This window comes from Hyperoodon ampullatus (genome assembly GCF_949752795.1).
Source record: "Hyperoodon ampullatus genome assembly, chromosome: 16".
In the NCBI taxonomy this organism is placed as follows: domain Eukaryota; kingdom Metazoa; phylum Chordata; class Mammalia; order Artiodactyla; family Ziphiidae; genus Hyperoodon; species Hyperoodon ampullatus.
The window spans coordinates 59,844,393-59,867,699 of record NC_136929.1 but is presented as its reverse complement, the minus strand read 5'-3'; the positions used below and the strand labels follow the sequence as shown (position 1 = coordinate 59,867,699).

General features: G+C 36.9%; 1 protein-coding gene across 1 annotated transcript in view; it reads left to right on the top strand.

The window, feature by feature from the left end:
* Positions 1-23,307, top strand: part of CAB39L (calcium binding protein 39 like) — a 50,910-nt gene that overhangs the window by 14,470 nt on the left and 13,133 nt on the right. The window contains exons 5-7 of the mRNA XM_079721685.1: positions 11,512-11,680; positions 15,654-15,713; positions 19,435-19,500. Coding sequence (XP_079577811.1) covers positions 11,512-11,680; positions 15,654-15,713; positions 19,435-19,500 — 295 coding nt within the window. The remainder of the gene's footprint in view (positions 1-11,511; positions 11,681-15,653; positions 15,714-19,434; positions 19,501-23,307) is intronic.

The following is a 23,307-nucleotide window of genomic DNA, read 5'->3' as shown; positions in this document are numbered from 1 at the left end:
TAAAATTTGTAATATTACCTTTGCACTAAAATAATGTTGCGTTATATGACTTTGACTGTGCATTATCAGACCGACCTGTGTGTTCAGTCAGGTTTCTGCTATTTACTTGCTAAGACCTTGGGCAAGTTACCTAACTTCCTTAAGTCTTGATTTCCTCATTGCAATATGAAGACAATAATAATACCTACTTCAGTATGTCATTTTGAGTCTTTAGTGAGGTAGTTCTTGCAGAGCATAGTACCAAGCACATGGTACTCAGTACTCAGTAACTACTAGTCTAAAAAATTATTATCCCTTTCCCTCTTAAGAGCTGCAGTTCACATTGAGATATATGTGCAATTTTAAACAAATACAATTAAGACCATACCCAAGTGTCAGAATAATATTATAAAGGGAAGTGTTTGTTTCTAGCTCAGATAAGATCTACAAAATGTAATGGGTTATGATCTGCCCAGCTGGTCATTGGTGGATAAGGCTGGAATGATCAATTTGTACCCCCTTCTGGAGATTCTAAAATGTTAAGCTAAAGCATTTGACATTATCCTGTAGGAAATGGGGAGTCATTGGAGAGTTTTGGAAGAAGAATATCAGATTTGTGTTTCAGGAAGTGAAGATAAATTAATAATCATTTAAAGTTAGTTTGTAAATAAATGATCCCTTGAGAATGCTAAAATGTGTTGTCCTAAAAATGTATTGGAGAGCCCGTCAGCTGATGTGGAGGAGAAGTTGTGTGGATGTTCTAAAACAGTATCTTCCACCGTGGGGTCGTTATGTGAAGGATACACGCAACTCCATGGACTTCATTCCTGGAGTGGGAATTATTTGTTTGGAGGATCTCCTTCATGTAGCTGCTGTCACTGGATAGCAGTCAGGTGATGGCAACTGCCTTGTATTTAGTTTGTCAAAGAGCTGCACCAGATACAAGTGGCTCTGCTAAAGATATGAATTTAGTGTCTTCTTACCAAGGAAATTATAAACACATGAAAATTATTACTGTTAAGCTTTAAGAATTCAGATAAAAGCAATGCAATAAATTATAAAGTATGGTTATAGGGTAATTTTTTCATTCCTTTTATATATGATAGAATGTATATACATTTTATACATTGACACATTATATATGCTTTGTGGAAGATGTGAAAATTTAGTGTAATGGGATATTTATTTTTTAAATTAAGTTGGTGAAGAATTACAACATATATTAGGGAACGTAACTTTATTTTCCCTTTCTAGAAATAACGAGACAAGATAAACAACTAATTGTTATTCATTAATAATTTATCTGCTGGAACATATTACAGATCTGTAGTGAGCCTTTATTATTTGTGATGTGCACAGGATCCATTAATGTGTAATTGTCCCCTGTATTTCTCCCACCCCTTCCCCTTTTTCAGTAGAGAGAGTTGAGAAAAAAACCTAGTGATGGGAAGCCAGGCAGGGGAATTAAACTAAGCTAGAAGGTTGTGTCCACTGGCACAAACAAGACTTAGAGATGAGGAGGAAGGAATCAGAGGGAGAAAACCCACTAATATCAGGAGAGGGTTTTGGAGGTTTACTAATGGGAGGCTCCAAAGCAGCTGCAGAGTAAATTGGAGGAGGGAAGGGAGTTTGAGAAGTGGTGCTGTAAGTTATAAATCAATAATTTTGAGAGACAAATGATAAAGGTTGGAATCTCTTTTAATAACTTTTTCCTACTAGATTATATTTATGTATATGTGATTCTATAAAATGTGTGGGTCGTTGGCACTTTTGCAATTATGATTACATATAAAATTTACTGAGTATGAATAATCAGTATATCTATATTATATCTTTAATTATTTGAAAATGTGTCTCTGTCCTATTTGGTGGTGAACTTTATGAAGAATTCAAATGACTACTATTCTTTTACAAATTAGCTGATGCAAAAGATCACTCAGTTTCTGAACAAACTATTAAATTGATGTAAGTAGAAATTTTCCTTATATTTCAAATATGAACTCTTCTATTCATTACTTACCTGTATTTACCAGGAATCCTATTGTAATGGGTAATTTATAATAATTATATGTCGTTTTTTCTGTATTTAAGAAAAAACTTAGCTTTCATTTATTTTATAATATGTGGAAAAAGTAATTTTGAGTCATTTAAGTTAAAAAACACTTTCTCAATATACAGATTTCTAAGACTCCATTTTCATGTAATTATAGCACACAATAGAGAAATAGGAATTGTTTATTTTAAGCATAACTCCCTCAAATCTGATTCATCAGGAAAGTTTTATAAAGCGTCTTGCCATATCTTCTGAAAAGTTAATAATTAATTTAGTTTGTAAGGCTAAAACTGCATATTAGTTCATTTATTAGGGGTCTACAATAATAATAGTAATAATAGCACTAATAATAGTAAGTATAATAATTGTAGTAGTTAACATAGTACTTAGTATATGTCAGGCCCTGCTTTGTATTTATATAATAGTCCTGTGGATAGTTATTGTTGTTTTTGTTGTTATTTTTATTATACCCATTTTATAGAAGAGGATACTGCAGCCCAGAGGGGTTAAGTAACTTGTCCAAAGTCACATAGCTGGTATGCTTTAAACTCTAGTAGTCTGACTCCAGAATCTGTGCTCTCAGAACAATATCCAGCTTTCCAGTCTTCAAGCAGTTATAGTCTACAGTGAGCAGGCATAACTCATTACAACTCATTGTTGTTTCTTTACCAGTATATTCTGTGGGAGCACAGATGAAGAAGCCATCACCTCTGCTTGAGATGTCAAAAATGAAGCAGGTCTTAAAGTAGAAAATTTCCAAATAGACACAGAAAGTAGAAGGATTAGGTACCTCCCATGCAAAGCCACAGAGGCATCAAATTGCACAATGTGTTTGGAGGATGACAAGAATTCTGATGCAGCTGGAACCTAGTGTGAATGGAAAGTAGGGCTGAGGATAAAGCTGGAAGGGCTAAGACCAAGTTATGAAGAGTCTTTCATAAGTCTTTCAGTCCTACCAAGGAGTCTGAATGTTATTCTAAAGGCAACATGGAGCCATCCAGGGACTAGATGTGATGAGTTCTGGTGGCAGTATAGAAAATGGCTTGGAGTATTGGGGGTCTGAGATTCCAGCTTGGAAGAGTCCAAGCAAGGGACAATTAGGGCCAGAACTTTAGTGCTGATATTGAGGATGAAGAGGAGTAGATATTTTTATTTATTTATTTTTATTTTCTTTTTTATATCTTTATTGGAGTATAATTGCTTTACAATGTTGTGTAAGAGTAGATATTTTTAAAACATTTTATTTTTTCTGATTCAAAGTAATACATGTTTATTATTTAAAAATTCAGACATTTTAACACAATATTGTAATTCAACTATACTTCAATAAAAATAAATTTTAAAAATTCAAACATTTTAGAAATCTATAATATAGAAAGGGAGTGCATACCATAATCCTTCCCAAGGAAACCATTATCAACAATTTGGTGATGACTCCTCTGGTTTTTATTCTATATTATAGTGATTCTTCTTTTATTTTTTAACCCAAACTTTAAACTCATTGCCTCACATCCTGTTTTATAGATACCGTTTATTGAGTGTTTGCTGTGTTCCAGGTATTACATTCAACGTCTTATGTTATTTCATTTAATCCTTCTAACAATACTATGAGGACTAGGTATTATCCTTACCATTTTACAGATGAGGAAATTGAAACTTAGAGTAAGACTATTGCTCAAGGTTATAAATACACTAATAAGTAACAGAGCCAATTTTTCAATCCAGATCTGATTCTAAATCCCATCTTCTTAACCATTAATATGTCCTTAATAAGATTTGAAGCCCTTCAGATAAGAAGGGAGAGGTAATTATAGAAGACCCTGAGGACAGAGTAGACAAGAAGCCCTGAACGGAACCACTGCACCTGAATCAGCTTTACCCATTACTATTTTCTAGGTTAGCTTGAAATGCTAGAGGTTTAGCTCTTTGTTAAAGATCAGTATTTTTACTGAATTATCTCTTGTAAAGTTGCTTGAAAACTGGAGACATAATTTGATTGGTGCATTCAAACATCAAACAGTGATGTCATTTAGGTAAACAAATGGGACCTAATTAAACTTAAAAGCTTTTGCACAGCAAAGGAAACCATAAACAAGACAAAAAGACAACCTTCAGAATGGGAGAAAATATTTGCAAACAAAGCAACTGACAAAGGATTAATCTCCAAAATATACAAACAGCTCATGCAGTTCAATACCAAAAAAACAAACAACCCAGTCAAAAAATGGCAAGGAGAGCTAAATAGACATTTCTCCAAAGAAGACATACAGATGGCCAACAAACACATGAAAAGATGCTCAACATCACTAATTATTAGAGAAATGCAAATCAAAACTACAATGAGGTATCACCTCACACCAGTCAGAATGGCATCATCAAAAAATCTACAAGCAATAAATGCTGGAGAGGGTGTGGAGAAAAGGGAACCCTCTTGCACTGTTGGTGGGAATGTAAATCAATAACAGCCACTGTGGAGAATAGTACGGAGGTTCCTTTAAAAATTAAAAATAGAACTACCATGTGACTCAGCAATTCCACTACTGGGTATATACCCATAGAAAACTGTAATTCAAAAAGACACATGCACCCCAGTGTTCATTGCAGCACTATTTACAATAGCCAGGTCATGGAAACAACCTAAATGTCCATCCACAGAGGAATGGATAAAGAAGATGTGGTACATATATACAATGGAATATTACTCAGCCATAAAAAGGAATGAAATTGGGTCATTTGTAGGGACATGGATGGACCTAGAGTCTGTCATACAGAGTGAAGTAAGTCAGAAAGAGAAAAACAAATATTGTATATTAACGCATATATGTAGAATCTGAAAAGATTGGTATAGACGATCTTATTTACAAAGCAGAAATAGAGACACAGGCATAGAGAACAAACATATGGATACCAAGGGGGCAAGGGGTGTGTGGATGAATTGGGAGATTGGGATTGACATATATACACTATTGATACTATGTATAAAATAGATAACTAATGAGAACCTACTGTGTTGCACAGGGAAGTCTACTCAATGCTCTCTGGTGACCTAAATGGGAAAGAAATCCAAAAAAGAGAGGATATATGTATATGTATAGCTGATTCACTTTGCTGTACAGTAGAAACTAACACAACATTGTAAAGCAAGTATACTCCAATAAAAATCTAAAAAATAAAAAAAAAGAGAAGAAATGCAAAATAAAAGAAGATTAGACAGTGGAGTCGGGTGATGAATATGGCTCAAGATGGAGGTCAGCATTATTCTGTTAGTTGAATTGCTCTTTGAAATTATCTCAATTCTTTAAACATGTTAGTAAGAACATGTCTCAACAGAACTAAGTGCTTTGCCACTACTATATATAAAATGATAACTAAAAAGAAACTATTGTGCAGCACAGGGAACTTTGCTCAATACTCTGTAATGACCTATGTGGGAAAAGAATCTAAAAAGGAGTGGTTGTGGTTATATGTGTATGTATAACTGATTCACTTTGCTGTACCACAGAAACTAACAACATTGTAAATCAACTATACTCCAATAAAAATAATAATAAAAAAAGAAAAAGAAAAAAAGAAAGAAATCATTAAAAAAATGATGTAATTTAGGGATATGCTAGTAACATGCTATACTGGACCTAAGTCTAACCATAAAGAATGTAAGACAGAAAGAAATTGATTCTTTTCCATCAAGGAGAATCACTTGGATATGGGATACAAAACATGGTAAAAGGATTTGGAACCCAAATTTTATGAAAAGATTATTAAAAAGGACTTTCTCACTTCAAACGAACTTTTCTCCTGGCCCATGCAAGTGACATTTCAGGGTACTGAGAGAACTTGAGAGTGAGGTCACTAAACTGCTCTCAGTGATCCATAAAGAACCACTGCCAGTGGAAGATTTTCCAGAAGTCCAATATTAAAATAATAAATTTCTCCTAATAATCTTATTTTTAAAAATTTTATTGCAAAAATTTTCAACCATATACAAAACAAGACAGTACAAAGAAATTCCATGTACTCATCTCCTAGCCTTAACAACCGTCAGTATTTTGCTGTGTTTATTTCATCTGTCTTCCCAACACCCCTTCCCTTGTTTTTTCTTTTTTTTTTTTTTCTTTGACTGGAGTATTTTAAAGCAAATCTCAAATCTCATGTAATATCATCATATCAACCCTAAACACATCAATATGCATCTCAAAAATAAGATAATTTTTACATAACTACAATGTAATTTTGCACTTAAAAATTAATAATAATTCATTAATAACTAATACCCAGTCCATACTCAAACTTCCTTGATTGCCCCCCCCCAAATTTTAGTTGCTTTGTTCAAACAAGAATTCTAATAAGGTCCACTTATTGTATTTGCTTATAATGTCACTTAAGTCTTTTTTAAGTCCCTTTTCATTTAAAACAGCACCTTCTCCCATGTTTATGCCATTGACTTGTTGCAAAACTGAATCAGTTATCCTACATAATTTCCTTTATTCTAGGTTTGTCAGATTGCTTCACTGGAGGTTATATTTAAAGGCTTGATTAGATTCAGATTCAGTTTTATTATGGCAGTCATATTTTGTAAGTGGTGCTGTGTAGTTTGTGTTTCATCACATCAGGAGACATACATTTAGTGATGCTAAGACTGAGCAATGAGTTCAGATGGTGGCAGCCTAATCCGTTATAAAGTTCCCCATCAACTACACTTAATTGTTTTATCATCCACTGATGAACATTGCCTGATTCAGTCATTTCGTTAGGGGTTACAAAAAGGTGATTTTCTAACTTTATTATTCCTTATGTATTTATTGACTGGACTAGTTTTATAGAGAATAACTTTCCATCTTCCACCACAATTTAATTAGTCTGAAGTACAATCCATACTGGAGAGGAAGAATAAATGCCTAATTCTTTTCCTTCAATTATCAGTTTAGAAAGTAATAACTTGTTAACCTGGGAACTTCCATTGGTGTCCATTTATTTATCTCTCTCTTTCCCCCTGTCTTTCTCCCTCTCCCCCTTTTTCCTCTCTTCTTCTCTCCTCCTCCTCCTCACCCCTGTATCCCTGTAGTATCATTATGAACTAGTGGACTTAGTGTTTTTTCATACATCGTATATAGTTGCACTTTAAAAAAATTTTTTTGACCCTTGATTATCTGTCTGTGGCCTCTTCAAGTTGACCCATGTCCTTTTGATATCACTCCCATTAGATTGTGAGAGTTTCCTTGCTTTCTGGCCCATCTTGTACATTTTCTAACACAGACCTGGAATTAGCCATTCCTACCAAGGACTCTTGCTCCTTTTAGTTAGAACTGTTTCTTAGGGACTATAATCTGGATGCTAGGGATGCTCATTGACATTGGATTATTGCTTCTAGCCCTTTTCAGTGGACAGAGTTAGCTCACTATTTTTAAAGTAAGCAAATGTTTCTAGATTAGAAGCAAAACTTGATTTTGCTTGATTATATTGAGGAGGCCAAGTGTTTGCTGAATGGCATCTTACAAAACTTGTCCTAGTGCTGGCTGACCTTGTTTCTTCCATCAGTAACAACAAAAGTCATTTTTCTCCTTACATAATATAATCTGTGTTCTTAAATTGAGATATTCTTGCACAAGATCTTTCTTCTAACCCTTTTTTGTGTAATGTTTACTGTAGCTCACTGCTAGATGAGATCATTTCTCTTACACTTTGGCTTTTATTAAATTTGAAACAGATCTTACACACTGTTATTATGTGAATAAGCATGCATATAAAGTAGTGTGCATTCTCCACAATGACATAGTTAATTATATAGTCCAGACTATATGATCCAAACTGCAAATCAGCAGGAAGATATGACTCAATTCTATAAAATAGTGATTCAACATTCATTGGATTAACCTTTATCAGCAACCTGCCATTAAGTTAGTTGTTGTGGAGAACATAGTGATTTGTTGTGGTCTTTTGTCCTTGAGACCCTTATCCACGAGTAGAATAAAATATATGAGGTAAATATTGATTCTTTACCAAACCTAATATATTAATGTTCTTGGGATTTGAAACTTAAGGTAGGCTTAACTTATGGAGCACTTCTTTATATTGTAGGCAGTAAACTATCAAAAGTCAATATCCTAGAGGGTAGTCAGGTTGAAATGATGTATGTGAATTATAAATTCCTTAAAGGTACTGAGGAAAATTAGGACTTTCCTTATATATCCCAGTATATTCCTAACTTTAAGAAGTTGTCGGGGGCTTCCCTGGTGGCGCAGTGGTTGAGAGTCCGCCTGCCGATGCAGGGGACACGGGTTCGTGCCCGGTCTGGGAGGATCCCACATGCCGCGGAGCGGCTGGGCCCGTGAGCCATGGCCGCTGAGCCTGCGCGTCTGGAGCCTGTGTTCTGCAATGGGAGAGGCCACAACAGTGAGAGGCCCGCGTACCGCAAAAAAAAAAAAAAAAAAAAAAAGAAGTTGTCGGGCCTTCCCTGGTGGCGCAGTGGTTGAGAGTCCGCCTGCCGATGCAGGGGACACGGGTTCGTGCCCTGGTCCGGGAAGATCCCACATGCCGCAGAGCAGCTGGGTCCGTACCACAAAAAAAAAAAAAAAAAAAGAAGTTGTCATCTCAGAGAAATGACAGTTCCACTCTTGGGCACAAACTACTAGGTTGGAATGACAAGTGTTCTGACCTAGAGTAGCATCTTTTAAAATATTCTCTTGGTTCTCAAGAATAAATAGTCAGTGCATCACAGATGGTTCCAATAAACTTCACCAAATGAAAGAAAAAAGAGAACTAATTATACACAAAAGTTGGAGTACAAACTTTTTTTATAGATAATTTCAGTTTGACAATTGAATTAAGAAATGAAAAAACATTGGCTAGAGATCATACAGTTTTTTCTCTAAGCCAAAGTTTGTGTCTCGTCAGAGTCCTCTAGTATTAAGAATTTTAATCAGAGTTTGAAGAATGAGAAAAGTGCTAAAGTAGAATTACAGACAAGCTGTTGTAGGAGTATGAAGGAAGGGGAGAGTGATTCTGAATGGTAGGTGATTGGAAACAGCAAGGAGGAGGTGGCATTTGAACTAAGTCTTGAAAGATGAGAGAGAATCTTACAGGTGGAAACTTAAGGAGAAGGGCATTCTAGGTTGAGAGAATGGCATACCCCAAGGAGTTAAGGGATGTGATGAGAGATGAAATTGAAAAGTTAAGTTTAAAGCAAAATTATGAAAGTCCATAAATATCTTACTAATAAGTCTGGATTTTAATTGTCTGTAGGTTCTTTCTCTAGGTCAACAGTCTTCATTTTATATTCTCCTAAGTACTCTATTAATAAATGATAGTGTTTTTCTCCTTCACATTTCAGAAAACGTACCCATCTTTATAACATCTTTAATAAAAACCCACCTTATAACTCTTCCATGCATGCCAATAGGCTGATTTTTCAAATTCTTCTGATAAGAGAAATTGCTAACACTATAAATTGGCTTTTTTTTTTAATAGGTAGATTAGCCAAACACGTGCAGGGTACTAAGACCTTCATCGCACTTAACTCTTTTTTTTTTAGATGTTGGGGGTAGGAGTTTATTAATTAATTAATTTATTTTTGGCTGTGCCGGGTCTTCGTTTCTGTGCGAGGGCTTTCTCTAGTTGTGGCAAGCGGGGGCTGCTCTTCATCGCGGTGCGCGGGCCTCTCACTGTCGCGGCCTCTCTTGTTGCGGAGCACAGGCTCCAGACGCGCAGGCTCAGTAGTTGTGGCTCATGGGCCCAGTTGCTCTGCGGCATGTGGGATCCTCCCAGACCAGTGCTCGAACCCGTGTCCCCTGCATTAGCAGGCAGATTCTCAACCACTGCGCCACCAGGAGAGCCCAAATTGGCATTTTTTAATATTCTGCAAAGAATAGTGCCTATCTGAATATATTAGCATTTAATGTTAATATGAGTTTTTCAGGGAATATTCAGATGATATTTGTGAATATTATTCCATATAAAAATGGGGAAAAAAATGAATAAATACCACACTGGTTTAATGAATTCTCTCAAATACCTTTCTTTGCTATTTTCCCTACTGTATTTATAAATTTGATGTTGCAAAGTAGCCTATTTCCTAAATTGTGGGAAAGAGATTTTATTATTGATTCTGAATTTCATGTAAATATTATTTTGTTACTCTTTTTTTTTTTTTTTTTTTTTGGTGGTACGCGGGTCTCTCACTGTTGTGGCCTCTCCCGTTGTGGAGCACAGGCTCTGGACATGCAGGCCCAGCGGCCATGGCTCACGGGCCCAGCCGCTCCGCGGCATGTGGGATCTTCCCGGACCGGGGCACGAACCCGTGTCCCCTGCATCGGCAGGCGGACTCTCAACCACTCCACCACCAGGGAAGCCCTATTTTATTATTCTTGAATCCTCAATTTCCCTCACCCCAAATTTATTCTTCACCCTACCCCAACTACAACATCTACAAGTTTTGTTGACTCTTCCCCTGAATAATATGCATGACCTGCCCATAGTCCTCTATTCTACTACTGCCACCCCAATCCAAGCCCCCATCATCTCTAGCTGGGCTTCTGTTCCTCCTACTAGCTAGTCTCCCTGCTTCCACTCTAGCTCCCCAGCTCATTCTTCCCTGTTTTACAAGATTCTCCACAGGTAGCCAGAGTGATCTTTTTTAAAGCGTATGATAGACTGTGTTAATTGCTTTCTTTAAACTATCCAAAGGCTTCCTATCACACTTAAAAATGAAACTCCCTGGGGCTTCCCTGGTGGCGCAGTGGTTGAGAATCTGCCTGCCAGTGCAGGGGACACGGGTTCGAGCCCTGCTCTGGGACGATCCCACATGCTGTGGAGCAACTGGGCCCGTGAGCCACAGCTACTGAGCCTGCGCTCCGCAACAAGAGAGGCCACGACAGTGAGAGGCCCACGCACTGCGTTGAAGAGTGGCCCCCGCTTGCCGCAACTGCAGAAAGTCCTCACACAGAAACGAAGACCCAACACAGCCAAAAATAAATAAATAAATATTAAAAGAAAAAAAAAAGAAACTCCTTACCTTGGCTTACAAAGCTGCTGGTTCTTTCCTTGGAGCCTTTGCACAGTTAGTTCCCTTTGCCTGAATGTTTTGCCTCTTCCCTGACCACTCAGTCTAAAGTAAAGCAAATTAAGTACACTCTATAGTGTACCTATTTTATTGTCTTCAGTTTCACAGCACTAAAGTATATGAAATTATCTTTTCATTGTTTATAGTCTGTCTCCTCCCCCACCAGAAACATTTGCACTGAACTGTGAATGCTAGGAAGGCAGTGACCTTGTCTGCTTACTGTTCTATCCCCAGCATCTGGAATAGTGCCAGGCACATTGTGGATATTTAGTGGGTATTGAAAGAATGGTGTTTGAATGAACTGTGACAAATGGTATCTATGCTTCCATTAACAGCAGTATTGAAATGGTTCTTTTGATACCATTAATATTATTTTGTTAATAAAACAACATAGTTCTCTGTTTCTCTCTTGTTTATGCTTTAGATATGAAACCCCACAGATTGCCTTACGTTGTGGGATTATGCTGAGAGAATGTATTCGACATGAACCGCTTGCGAAAATCATCCTCTTTTCTAATCAATTCAGAGATTTCTTTAAGTATGTGGAGTTGTCAACATTTGATATTGCTTCAGATGCCTTTGCTACTTTTAAGGTAATTTTTTCTAAATCAGCTGGGTTATTTAATTTCAGCATTTAGTCATTTGGCCTCTAAGAGGCGGTTTAACTTTTAAAAGCAGAAAATTATATTCCTTAGGTCAGAGCATAGCCAACTGTATATGATGTGGATCATAAGAGGATTCAGTAAATAGAATGCAATTAGACCCGTCTGTCACATTGTGGAAAAAGCAACTCAAAATGCTTGTCATAAGCTCATATGGGCTTATGAAGAAGACAAAGACACAGAGTAAGGAAGAAGAAACCAGTGAGAAGAGCAAAGAGTGAGGGAAGGAAGGAAAAGAGGAGGAAAGGGCAGGGGACAGACTCTAAGGAGAGTTGGCGGTGGGTGGAGGGAAGAGGAGCAGCGAGGGCAAGAACCATGGACTTGTGCTCAGGGTGTTGAGAAACCCCAGCAGCCTTCAATGTTTCATAGGCGACAAGTCTCACCCGGCAAAACAACAGTTGTACAGTGGCTACAGATGAAACCCCCAAGAGTATATCTAGAACACATGGTAGGAGGGGCCTTGGTGCATCAAATAAGAAGAAGGACATTTAACACAAGGATGGTTCCATTTCTTTCTAGCAAATATCTGTGCCTAAACAACTGAGGAGGTGTTCTCTATTAGTAGCTACTGTGGTGCCATTTTTTTTCCTTTTCTATCTGATGACTCTTTGCTGTCATGGAAACAAGTTAGTTCCTTTTTTAAAAATCCATAAATAAGACTTCACAAATAACTGTAAACATAGAACAACTCTAATGGAGGGGGAAGATCAAATTCAATTGAGCATTTATTTTTGAAAATTTCCCCAAAGATTTTTCAACATTTAATAGAATAAACTGTACTTGATAATAGTGTCTTGCATCATATGTTCAGCTCAGTTTAATTTTCAGCACAATATTGAATCACAAAAATAAACTATGGTGATTTGTGCATGAGCATATTTTCCGTTGAACTTAAGTCAAGTCCTTGAAAATCTAAATAACCTTAAAAAGTTTCCCAGTATGCTACCGATATTGAAAATGCCTATTTTCTATATTTTACCAAAATGCTGTGGTTAATATAATGTAATGACCATAAGTCACTTTTTTTTTAAGTAGCTGGTTTCAAGGGGATTTGTTTACTTGGTTGGCTGGTTGGTTTGGGCTTTTGTTTTTATCTTCTTAGGCTTAACCTTTTTTGTTTTGAACTGCAGGATGACTACTGCGCAGTTAGTCATTGGTGTTTTCACATTGTTGGCTTATGTTTTTGTCATGGTATTGTCTACAAATTGTCCTTTCCCAAAAAAGATTCCTTACAACCCAATCTCTTTCACCTCTTCCTCTAAGAATCGACATGATAAGAAGTGGTATGAATTCCATCTCTCTCTGCACCTGACTTGCTATATGTCCTTCATCTGTGAGATGAGGAAAATAATCTCTGTTTTTGCAGAGTTGTGAAGATTAGAAATAACGTATGTAAGGTGCTCGGCACGCTCTCCAGCACGTAGTAAAAACTCAATAAATGCAGCTGCTGCTGGCTGATGTAGTATCGTGTCCCTGCCATTGCATGTCTGTCTCTGTCATTGCGCCCTGAGTTCTCCCAAGCTGTGAAGAATTCACTAAAATATCAATATCAACATTTTTTTAGCATGATACTTAGACTATGCAGAACCTAGCCCTGTCAAAATAATTGTTAGGAGGTGGGATGAAAGAGTACACTATTCCTGATACTTTTTTTAAACTTTAAATTCTTTAAAAGTTGAACTTTATTTTTCTTGGCAATTTTCTGCTTTTTCCTTTTTGGGTGGGATCCTAGCAATTTTTCTCCCACTCAGTTATTTGATCTATAATAATGCAACTTCTGTATTTGTCTATGTATTATGTTTATATACATGTATTGTTATATATATGTGTATGTGTGTATATATATATGGTATAATCCCTCCAGTTTTGTGCATACATTTATTATGTATATAAATTGGAGGGTATATCTATGTATATATAATGTATACACACTCAAGTGTAAGAGTGTATGTGCACGAATCACTTATTGGCTGTATCCATCATACACGTGTGCTGGAGGAATTCTGCCCTACCATATTATATTTTCTATTATTGGATTTTAAAGTTATTTTTTTCCCTTAGAATTTGAAGGAGCTGCTACTAACAGAACCCCTTCCTTATTCCTCTTTCTTTGGTGTAACACTAATGTGTAGTGAATGGAAAACCTTTCCAGGCAGCACTCATCGGCAAAGTACTCTTTCTGTTGCCACCATCACGGTATGTGCAGGGCCTGAGGCCATGGGAGATCATGGTCCTCATACCCGAGGCTGATGACTGTCCTAATAGATGCAGAACCCCATGGGTGCAGCCATCCACAGTGTCTGCTGCAGCCCATGGAGAGAACTTTCTAACCTGGGTCAGCTTAGAAAATCACTGATGCTGCTCAGGAGATTGGGGAAGAGAGTATCTGAAAACTAGGCATCCCGAATATCCACTTGGAAAAAGATTAGGGACCCCAAAGGATGCTGTGGAACTACCTTACTCTCTGAGGTGCATAGGAACTGGTTTGAATTTTGACCTGGGATGGACCAGGAATGAATTCCTTAGAGGATTTTCCCATTTTAAAATTGCGATTCCAGAACAGTATTACATGTTCTCCTGAGGAAAAAAGTACATTTCTCCATGGATAGGCTGAATGGTCAATCAAGTTGTGATGAAAGGTAATATGAAATGAAATTAATAGCCAGTCTCATTATTTTTGAACTTGAAAATTGTAGTGCAAACTAATGAGGACCTGCTGTATAGCACAGGGAACTCTATTCAAATAATCTGTAATGACCTATATGGGAAAAGAAACTAAAAAAGAGTGGATATATGTATATGTATAACTGATTCACTTTGCTGTACAGCAGAGACTAACACAACATTGTAAATCAATTATACTCCAATAAAAAATTTAAAAAATAAAAATAAAACTGAAAAAAAAAGAAAATTGTAGTGCAAAGTGCTTTAAATATTTAACTTTTTATTGAAATAGAAATAAGTGAGTTTTACCATTGCTGCTGCCTTCTTTTTCTCTGTGAGGTTATGTTGTGTATCTTGTATATGCTTTTAAGAAGCTTTAATTAAATATGTATTAAAGTATAAGAATTTATTTTTGAAAACTTGAAAATTCTTGTTAGGTTTTTAATTAAATTCTGCATAGTACCTAGACAGGGTATTTAGCCCTTAAGCATGTTAAACGGATTACCTGAGGCTTGTTTTCTTTCAACATTGAGGTGAATTAAGGATATAATGTAGGTGTGAATTTTCAGTCAAACATTCCTTTATGCTTTTGTTCAGTTTTCCGAGAGTTATGTCTGTAGTTAGATCAGGCTACTTGTCTTCAACTTTGAAAGGGTGCATTGTGCTACTTAGTAACTGAACAACACTTCCCAGCCCATTAACCCAAGAGCGGGATGATGCTGAGATGGCCCTATTAAATGTCATTCTTGTGCTTCCCAGCATCCTAGGCATTTACATTTCAAATGTGGTTAAGAAATTTTAAAGGTTAATCGTTGAAAATCTGTTAACTTGTGAGATATGGTTTTAGTCCATGCAGAGCTCTTTTTTTAATAAATGGTTATTAATGACATTTTAAAAAGATCATCATAAACTTTATTTGAATATTTATTATATCATTTTCACAATGTAGAGTTATGGCTTGAAGAAATATACTGCACACTTGTCTGTTAGGTGACATTTGTTTCACTAGTTGAATTATTTCTATGGTATGAATTTAAAGCACTCTGCTGTTTTTAGCATGAAACAAATTGTATTTCACATCTTAAACTAAGAATGGAAGTAATTTTGTGATGTAAATGAAAATATTCTGAAACTTTTATGTTTCAAATTAATGGACTTGGAAAATCTTAGAAGAAAAAGATAGATTTATAAAATTTGTTACCTATAATAATTTTGTTTCACTTGACTGTTCTTTTTCTAGGATTTACTGACCAGACATAAAGTGCTGGTAGCAGACTTCTTAGAACAAAATTATGACACTGTAAGTAGAAGTCATTTTTAAGTCTTTACCTCATTCTCTCTTCCTCTCTCTCTCTCCTTCTTAGATCTGTTAGCACTTACTCCTATTTATGATACGCAGTTGAAACCAACCATACACCCGATTGGTTTATTACCTAGAAGCCAGGTCATCAAGAAACTATGGAAACTATGGAAAATAGAGGATGGCAGGAGATCAGGGCTTTCTCATTTTTCAAATCTCTTCCTGTTGTGCTCTGGAGCTCCAGGAAACAACTAGTACCTGCTCACTTTGATCTTGACTTAAGAGCATCCATGTTGCCCTTAAGAGGCAGTAGGGAACTCCAGATGGAAGAGCACCCCACCTTACTAATAAATACATTACTAGTAAATCATTTTACTTGGTTTAATAACTAGTTTTACTTACTAGTAGAAATACCAAAATACATATCTGTCTTCCAACTCCCTTCTCTAAGGGTGAATCCATCTCAACCTTTTGATAATTAGCTGTAATTGTTACTGAACCAAACTCACCCGACATGCAGCAAAGCCAGTCTACTGACACCGGGTTGTGATGAAGGAAAATTCAACATTTATTGCAAGGCTGAGCAAGGAATGTGCGGTGGCTAATGCTCAAAAGACCCCAATCCCAAATGGTTTTCAGGGAAGGGGTGAGGGTTGTGGGGTGCCTCATCGGCTCATGGACAGTCTTCTGACTGGTTGGTGGTAAGGTGACAGGGTGGTATTTCAGGGGTTAACATCATCAGCCTTTTGGTTCTAACCAGTATGAGGTCTACATGTCTGTGGGCAGTATGCAGTTAACTTCTTCCACCTGGTGAGGGTTTCAGTATCTGCAAAACAACTCAAGGATATGGCTCAGGATATTATCTATAGACCTTGAGGAGGAACTAAAGATCCTTGACTTTGTTTTATGGCTAAACTATTATTATTTTGTCTTGCTTGGCTGTTTTCTTTGTTTCTGCATTTTCTCACTTCTTTGATTAAATTTGCTCTTTGAAACTCGGGGAAGACCTAGGAGGCTAAAGCTTTTCTACAAACAAGAAGTAGGGGACTCAGGAGGGTATGTTCCTGGGAAGGCCCCTCAGGGTCCTTCTTGGTTTCATAATGTGACTCTTCTAGGAAGCTTTCTGTAATCCCCCCCACCCCCAAACACACACAAACACACACACACTCTCTCTCTCTCTCTCTCTTTCTCTCTGTCTCTTTCTCTCCCCTTCCCCTCCCTCCCTCCCTCCCTTCCTTCCTCCCTCTCTCCTTCTCTCTCACACGTTTTCCACATTGTATTTTTATGGTGTGTCTTTATATCTTCCTGACTGGTTCTTAAGCTCCCTGTGAAGCAGGAACGTTATCTGTCAAACACAGTGGTTCAGAATACAGTATAGACTTTAGTGTCTACTTGCTTTGCTTCAGGATCCTGCTCTACATCTTACTAATTGTATGATCCTGGACAAGTTACTGCACTTACCAAAAAATGAAGATATTAATAATACCTGCTTCATAGGATCGCTGTAGGAATTTGACAAGATTTAAAGTTTTTAGGATAGTACCATGTATTAATTTTTATCATTATTACTTACATCCCTAATACCTAACTCAGTGCCATACATTTGGTGGTATTAAATGAATATTGAATGAACAGACCCATCCAAGAGCTTCTATGCTTTTGCTAAGTGTATCAGCAATAGGAATAGCATAATTAAAGTGAAACATAGCACAAACCTAGAAGCAAAACTTTATAAGGTTTGTTCCAGTATTAGTTTAGCTGCTTTAGACCAGTACTGTCCAATTGAAATACAATGCAACCCACTGTGTAAATTAAAATTTTCTAGTTAGCCACACAAAATGTAAAAGGAAACAGATGACTCTGGGAAGACATGAAATACCCTATCAGTATCCTATGTCTTCATACATCCAAGTCACAGAAATTATGGATTTGTTATTCATAAATTGTTTGCTGATCTTCCTTTGGTTTGAGATTAAGAATTATCAATATAATCATGAAATCAAAAGTGATTTTCATATCCTAAAATTATCAAGAGAATACCCATGGGATCAACTGGAGAACTTTGATCAAAGTGTAAAATATGAAGGGAAAAAAAGATTATTGCCAGAGATATCCAAAAGCTTCAAGACTAAAAGAAAATCACATCTTTTTGAAGTTAGTAAATGAATTGTTATTATAGTTTAGTTGTTCAGTAACTATAGATGCTGGATGGAATGTTAAAGACTCATCAGATGTTACATTTATAATAAATGAAAATAAAGAGGGCAAAGATAGTTTATGACAAAACCTGTAGTATTAACTACTAATCTTTTCTATAGGATGAGTGAGATAAATGTGTTGTGCAGTTTGCATTCAAGGATAATAAGCAATAATCTGAGAGACCATAAACTCATTCTCTTTGACCCTTATTTACCTAAATTTGTCTCTGTATCTATAGTCACTTCATGGGTAATTTAGTAGTTTCACAGATGCTGAGCCTGCTACACTGACCTGAACATTAGCTTTGAGAACTCGTACTCCCTAAACATTTCATACTCCTTGAGTTTCATATTTCTTTAGCAGTAAACCTGAAGCTGGAGAACATGATATACGACCTAAAATAATGAAACTGGTAGCTTGGGGAGCCAACAATGCCTTACCTGTGTGTATTTGCATTTTATAGTTACAATTAAAATTTACCACAACATTCGTGTGACAGATTTAGTGAAAAATCCTCCTTGTGTTCCATGACAATTAGAATAAACAAGTCCTTTATGTAAAAGAGTATAATTACTGTGACTTTAATGTGAGCTACATGATTTTGTTTTTACTTTTCACTTTCTTAATTCTCTGCCAGGAATTGTCCTCAGTGTGCACAGCTTGCCATCATCACGCACACGCACACACACCTGGCACTTGCTCCTCTGAGGACCAGGACCCTTTTCTACCCTCCTCAGCCCCTGAGCTCTCTTGCCTTCAGTTCTCTGCCAGGCTTGCTCCTCCCACCTGAGTGGTCTCTGAGTGTGTCTATGTGTGATGGGAGGTTGACACTGAGCTTCGCCAGCCACTGGCACTCTGTGTTCAACTGAAGGGCCTGGGCAGTGATTGACGACCAATCACATTAGCAAACGGACCCCGATCACCAGCGTCCCCTAGCTTCTGGGGAGAGTGGAAATGCCCCAGAGAGGCCACTTGGGATTAACATGGCCATTATGTGGCACAAGTCGCCCTATTCCTCTACCCGTTCATGCTATGAATTTGACAGTTTGATTCTTCATGAGTTGCTAAGTGTATTTAATCTTTTCTCAAATTATTCATAGACTAACAGCTACCAGCAAGACTACATAAACAGATTTCTTTAAAATGGCATAAAATGAGTTATCCTGTAGCTCATTAGATGAGCTAACAGATGTTTTATTCAAAGTGATTTATTGGGAGGACTCAATTACTTCATTTTCTACTCAATTTCTAATTTACAGAACCAAAATAAAACAAAGAGAAGTATCTCTCTGGTATCACTTGACTCCTTGTCCCCCAGTATCCCTACGTGTAAATGAGGATGGTGAAATGGGGAAACCGCCCTATGGACAGTGGTGATCGGCCCAGGGATACAAAGCACAGCAGCTGGGCTGGGCTAGGCTAAAGGGTTGGGGATTTACTTCTGAAGTGAGAGAGCAAGCAAACTTAATGCAGAGAAGTCACTGCTGGGTTTACACTCTAATATTTCTTTTCTTTTCATTAGATTTTTGAAGACTATGAGAAATTGCTCCAGTCTGAGAATTATGTGACTAAGAGACAATCTTTAAAGGTAATATCAAATTTCTTTAAGTTAGAGTCTCCAGAAGTTGATATTCTTGTTAGTAAATGACAGGTTTAACAGTGGACAAGTAAATACAGAAAAATTATTCTCTTTTTTTGTAACTTGAGAAGTACATTCAACGTTATGACTGTACTTTGTAGCAAAACGAGGTAAGTGCCCTGCTTCAAATACTTTTTGGAGGTAACAATATAAGTAATAAGTACAGAATAAATACAGGATGAGGGCTATGTTTTTATTTGTATGTAACCAAACGGCATTTCTGATTTGAGATTCTATCTCCTTTGAAATGCCTGTTGAAATGCCTCTCTCCCTCATCAGACAGGGACCCTGCAGAATCAGGCCACATCCATCTGTGAATGGCCTTCCCTCCCTCCGTGAAAAGGTGCCTGGAAGTAGCCATTTGGTCAAGAGGAGGTGGGACAGCTCCTGAGGGAGTGGGACATTGGCTAGAGCTGCATCTCTGCCCTTCAGATCCTACTCAGATATTCAAAAGAATGTTTTTGGCAGATAATAATTGGCTGTTTTTGGTCAAGCAATTTGTATGATGCTTGAGCTTACTAAATATTATTTTATATTATTATATATTCATATTATTTTATGTATTAATTATAAAAATATAGTATTATTTTTTAAATGTTGGAATGATGACATTATAGAACAATGCATTTGTTTCTAAATATTGGATACAGTTTTAAGCTAAAGCAATAAATTAAATGTTTTGGACCACATATTTGTGAATTCACTTTCCCCATGATTATGTGTCAGCCTTGACCCCTCTCCCCTGTACTTGTGCCCTTGCTGCTCCAGCTCTGCCTGTTGATGGAGAGATCAGTGTACTATTTTCAGCCAGTCATTCAGCACTCTTGATTGAGTTTCTCCTTGTGCAGAAACCCATACAGAGTAATCCACATAGAAGAAAAATATCATGGGTGTGCTGCTGTCTGTGCTGGAGCCTGAATTAATGAGACGGAGCTCCAGGCAAAGGCAGGGATATCAATGCTGTGCTCTCCCATGTCCAGAAAGCTTCTTAAAAGCAGTTGAAGATAAGGATACACCCTGTTGGGACAGCCGTGTACTTAAAGAATAGACACAAGGACAGTCAAACCAGGAAAGCTTGTCTGTGTTACAGAGGTAGTCATCCTGGCGGGGAGTGGAAATTGGAACAGTAAACAGAGGTGACGATGCTCTGAAGGGCCAATATATGGCTAATTGCTCATAAATTTTCCAAGTCCTTCCTGTTTTCAGTGGAATCTGTCAGATACTGGGCCAAAGTAGGGGGGTTGATATGAACTAAGGTGACTGAACCAAACTGGGATCAAGAAAGCTGAGGGTCATGGACTTTAGAATTTATCCTTGTACCATTTTCCACAGTGATAAGAACTTGTGACAGAAATTTTTCTGTGATCGACTGTCTCTAGGGCCATAGGCAAAGTTATAAAGCGTACAGTTTTTTACCCAGACATTTCCCTTCTTGGCCTTCTTCCTGCTTTTCTTTCCTGCTGTCCTGTCATCCCCTCCTACCCATGTGCCCATTGCCCTCATTCTCTCCTCAGGATGCCTTCAACCCCACCTTGTCCTGTTCCCTTGTTAATATTTGTAAAATGGTTAGAGCAGAACCTACCACATGGTAAGACCTGGATATATTTGCTAAAGAAAATTGAAATAAATTTCATTAATAAATATTCCTCGTCACTGTCCCCAGAGTTCAGTCTCTGGACTGAAGGCACCGATCTATTCTAAATAAATAATTGGGACTAGGGTATGAGTTAGACTTTTTCCTACCAGGATGCATTTGCATTTAAAAATCGAAACCTATTAACCCAGTAGATGTATGATTAGTACAACATGTAATACAAATTTAGCGGGTAGCAAAGGGGAGCAAGAAAGACTCATTTCTCACCTCTGTCCGCTGCCACCTGGCTCTCCACCATCTAGCCTCTCTTCCTCTTTTCACATAGTTCTCCTGATGAAGACCTCAGCACTATTCCAGTGACATGGCAAAGAGCATCTGACTTTGTACAGCATGTGGTGTAGAAAGTCTCCTTTAAACTCTCCCTTTTCAAGCTGATTGTTTGTTTTCTACTTATTTACAGATGCCCCAGCCCACTCATAAGGCCTCTTTCCTGTTCTTTATTAATGCACCCACACATACTACATGAGCTGCTATTCCCACTTAAAATCCTTTACAGTTGACTGTCTCACAAATATTTGATTTACAATGTGGTAAAACCAAGCACTGGTTAGACAGTGAAAAGCACTAGTAAAAGGTAAAGTGTATCAAGAATGTAAAAATTGCTAAAATTGTTACTGAAGAGTTGGCCTTTTTTGAACGTTGGATTATAGGCAGAGATATTGCTAAGATGGTCTTGTATCAGTCTATTCAAGGAAAGAGCTCCTTAAGTATTGTTTGCTCTTTTCTTCATCAGAACATTGCTCTGCAGAGCTCCACTGTGTGCTGTTGGGTTTTCCTTTGGGCAATTAGATCTGTGGTAGCAGTATGTTCTATTTTGATTTTACTATGTTTATATCTCTGGATTCTGTAATATTTTGCACATAGATGTTTCATAATTTTAGAAAACAAGAGAGGTTAGATTATTGTAACAGTGTATTTACTAGGCTATTTTCTGATTCCAAAGTAGTTGCTACTTACTGCCTTTTGTTAATCAAATTCTAAATTTTTCTGAACTATCTTGGGGTGCTTAGGTGCCTGGTATCAATAAAAAATAATTAACAGAGAAATTCCTTTCACTATGTGACAAAGCTTAGGAATTTATTTCTTATCTTCTTCAGAGGCCTGGTATTTAATCACTAGAAAGATTATAATTCAAAAGACGCTTGGTGGAATTCTGGATGTGGGGAGAGCTCTGGTCAATATCATTAAAACACAAAGTTTTTTAAAAACTCATTATTGTGCGTGGTTTCACTGTATACTATGAAGCCTATAATATGAAAGTTAAAGAAGTAAAAAATATGAATTTTTTTCCTTTTACTTAGTATAATATTGCTGTATAATCCTTTGTATTACTATGAAATGCAACATTTTTCACTGTCAGTATTAATTAATAGATTAATATTTAATGGCTAAAAGATTCAGTGTTTTTGGCCAAATGATTTAACATAATTGATTGTTTCCAAAAAGTAGTGAAATTATATAAGCAGAGGATAGATTGGATAGAATTTATATATAGGCATCCCCATGTAATAAGAATTGAAGTGACTTAATCTGAACTTAACTCATAAATGTCACTTCAACAAATATTTATTGAATGTGTGTATGTATACAAATTTTAAATTTTTTAAATGAAATTGCTCCGTTGCTAGAAGACCTTTTGATATGTGTGTGTGTGTGTATGCTATATATGTATTTTTGGCCATACCACACAGCATGCGGGATCTTAGTTCCCCAACCAGGGATCAAACCCATGCCCTCTGCAGTGAAAGCATGGAGTCTTAACCACTGGACCACCAGAGTTATATTATAATTATATTTTATTATAACATATAAAATATGTTATATTTTAAATAAATATATATCTACATAGAATCTATATTTACATAGATGCTATATATATACACATATGTGTGTATATATATAAAGATATATATGTGTGTATATATACACACATATATATCTTTAGAAGCTTCTTGTCAGCTTTACAACCCAGAAGGTTTTTTGATTTTTTTTTTTGAGAATCCGGGAGCCATACCCCTGGAGTGTAAACATCTAGGAAGATAGCTCTCCTTCCTCTGTATCACAGGAAAATTTAACCTTGATGCTTCTCTCCAAGCTGTAAC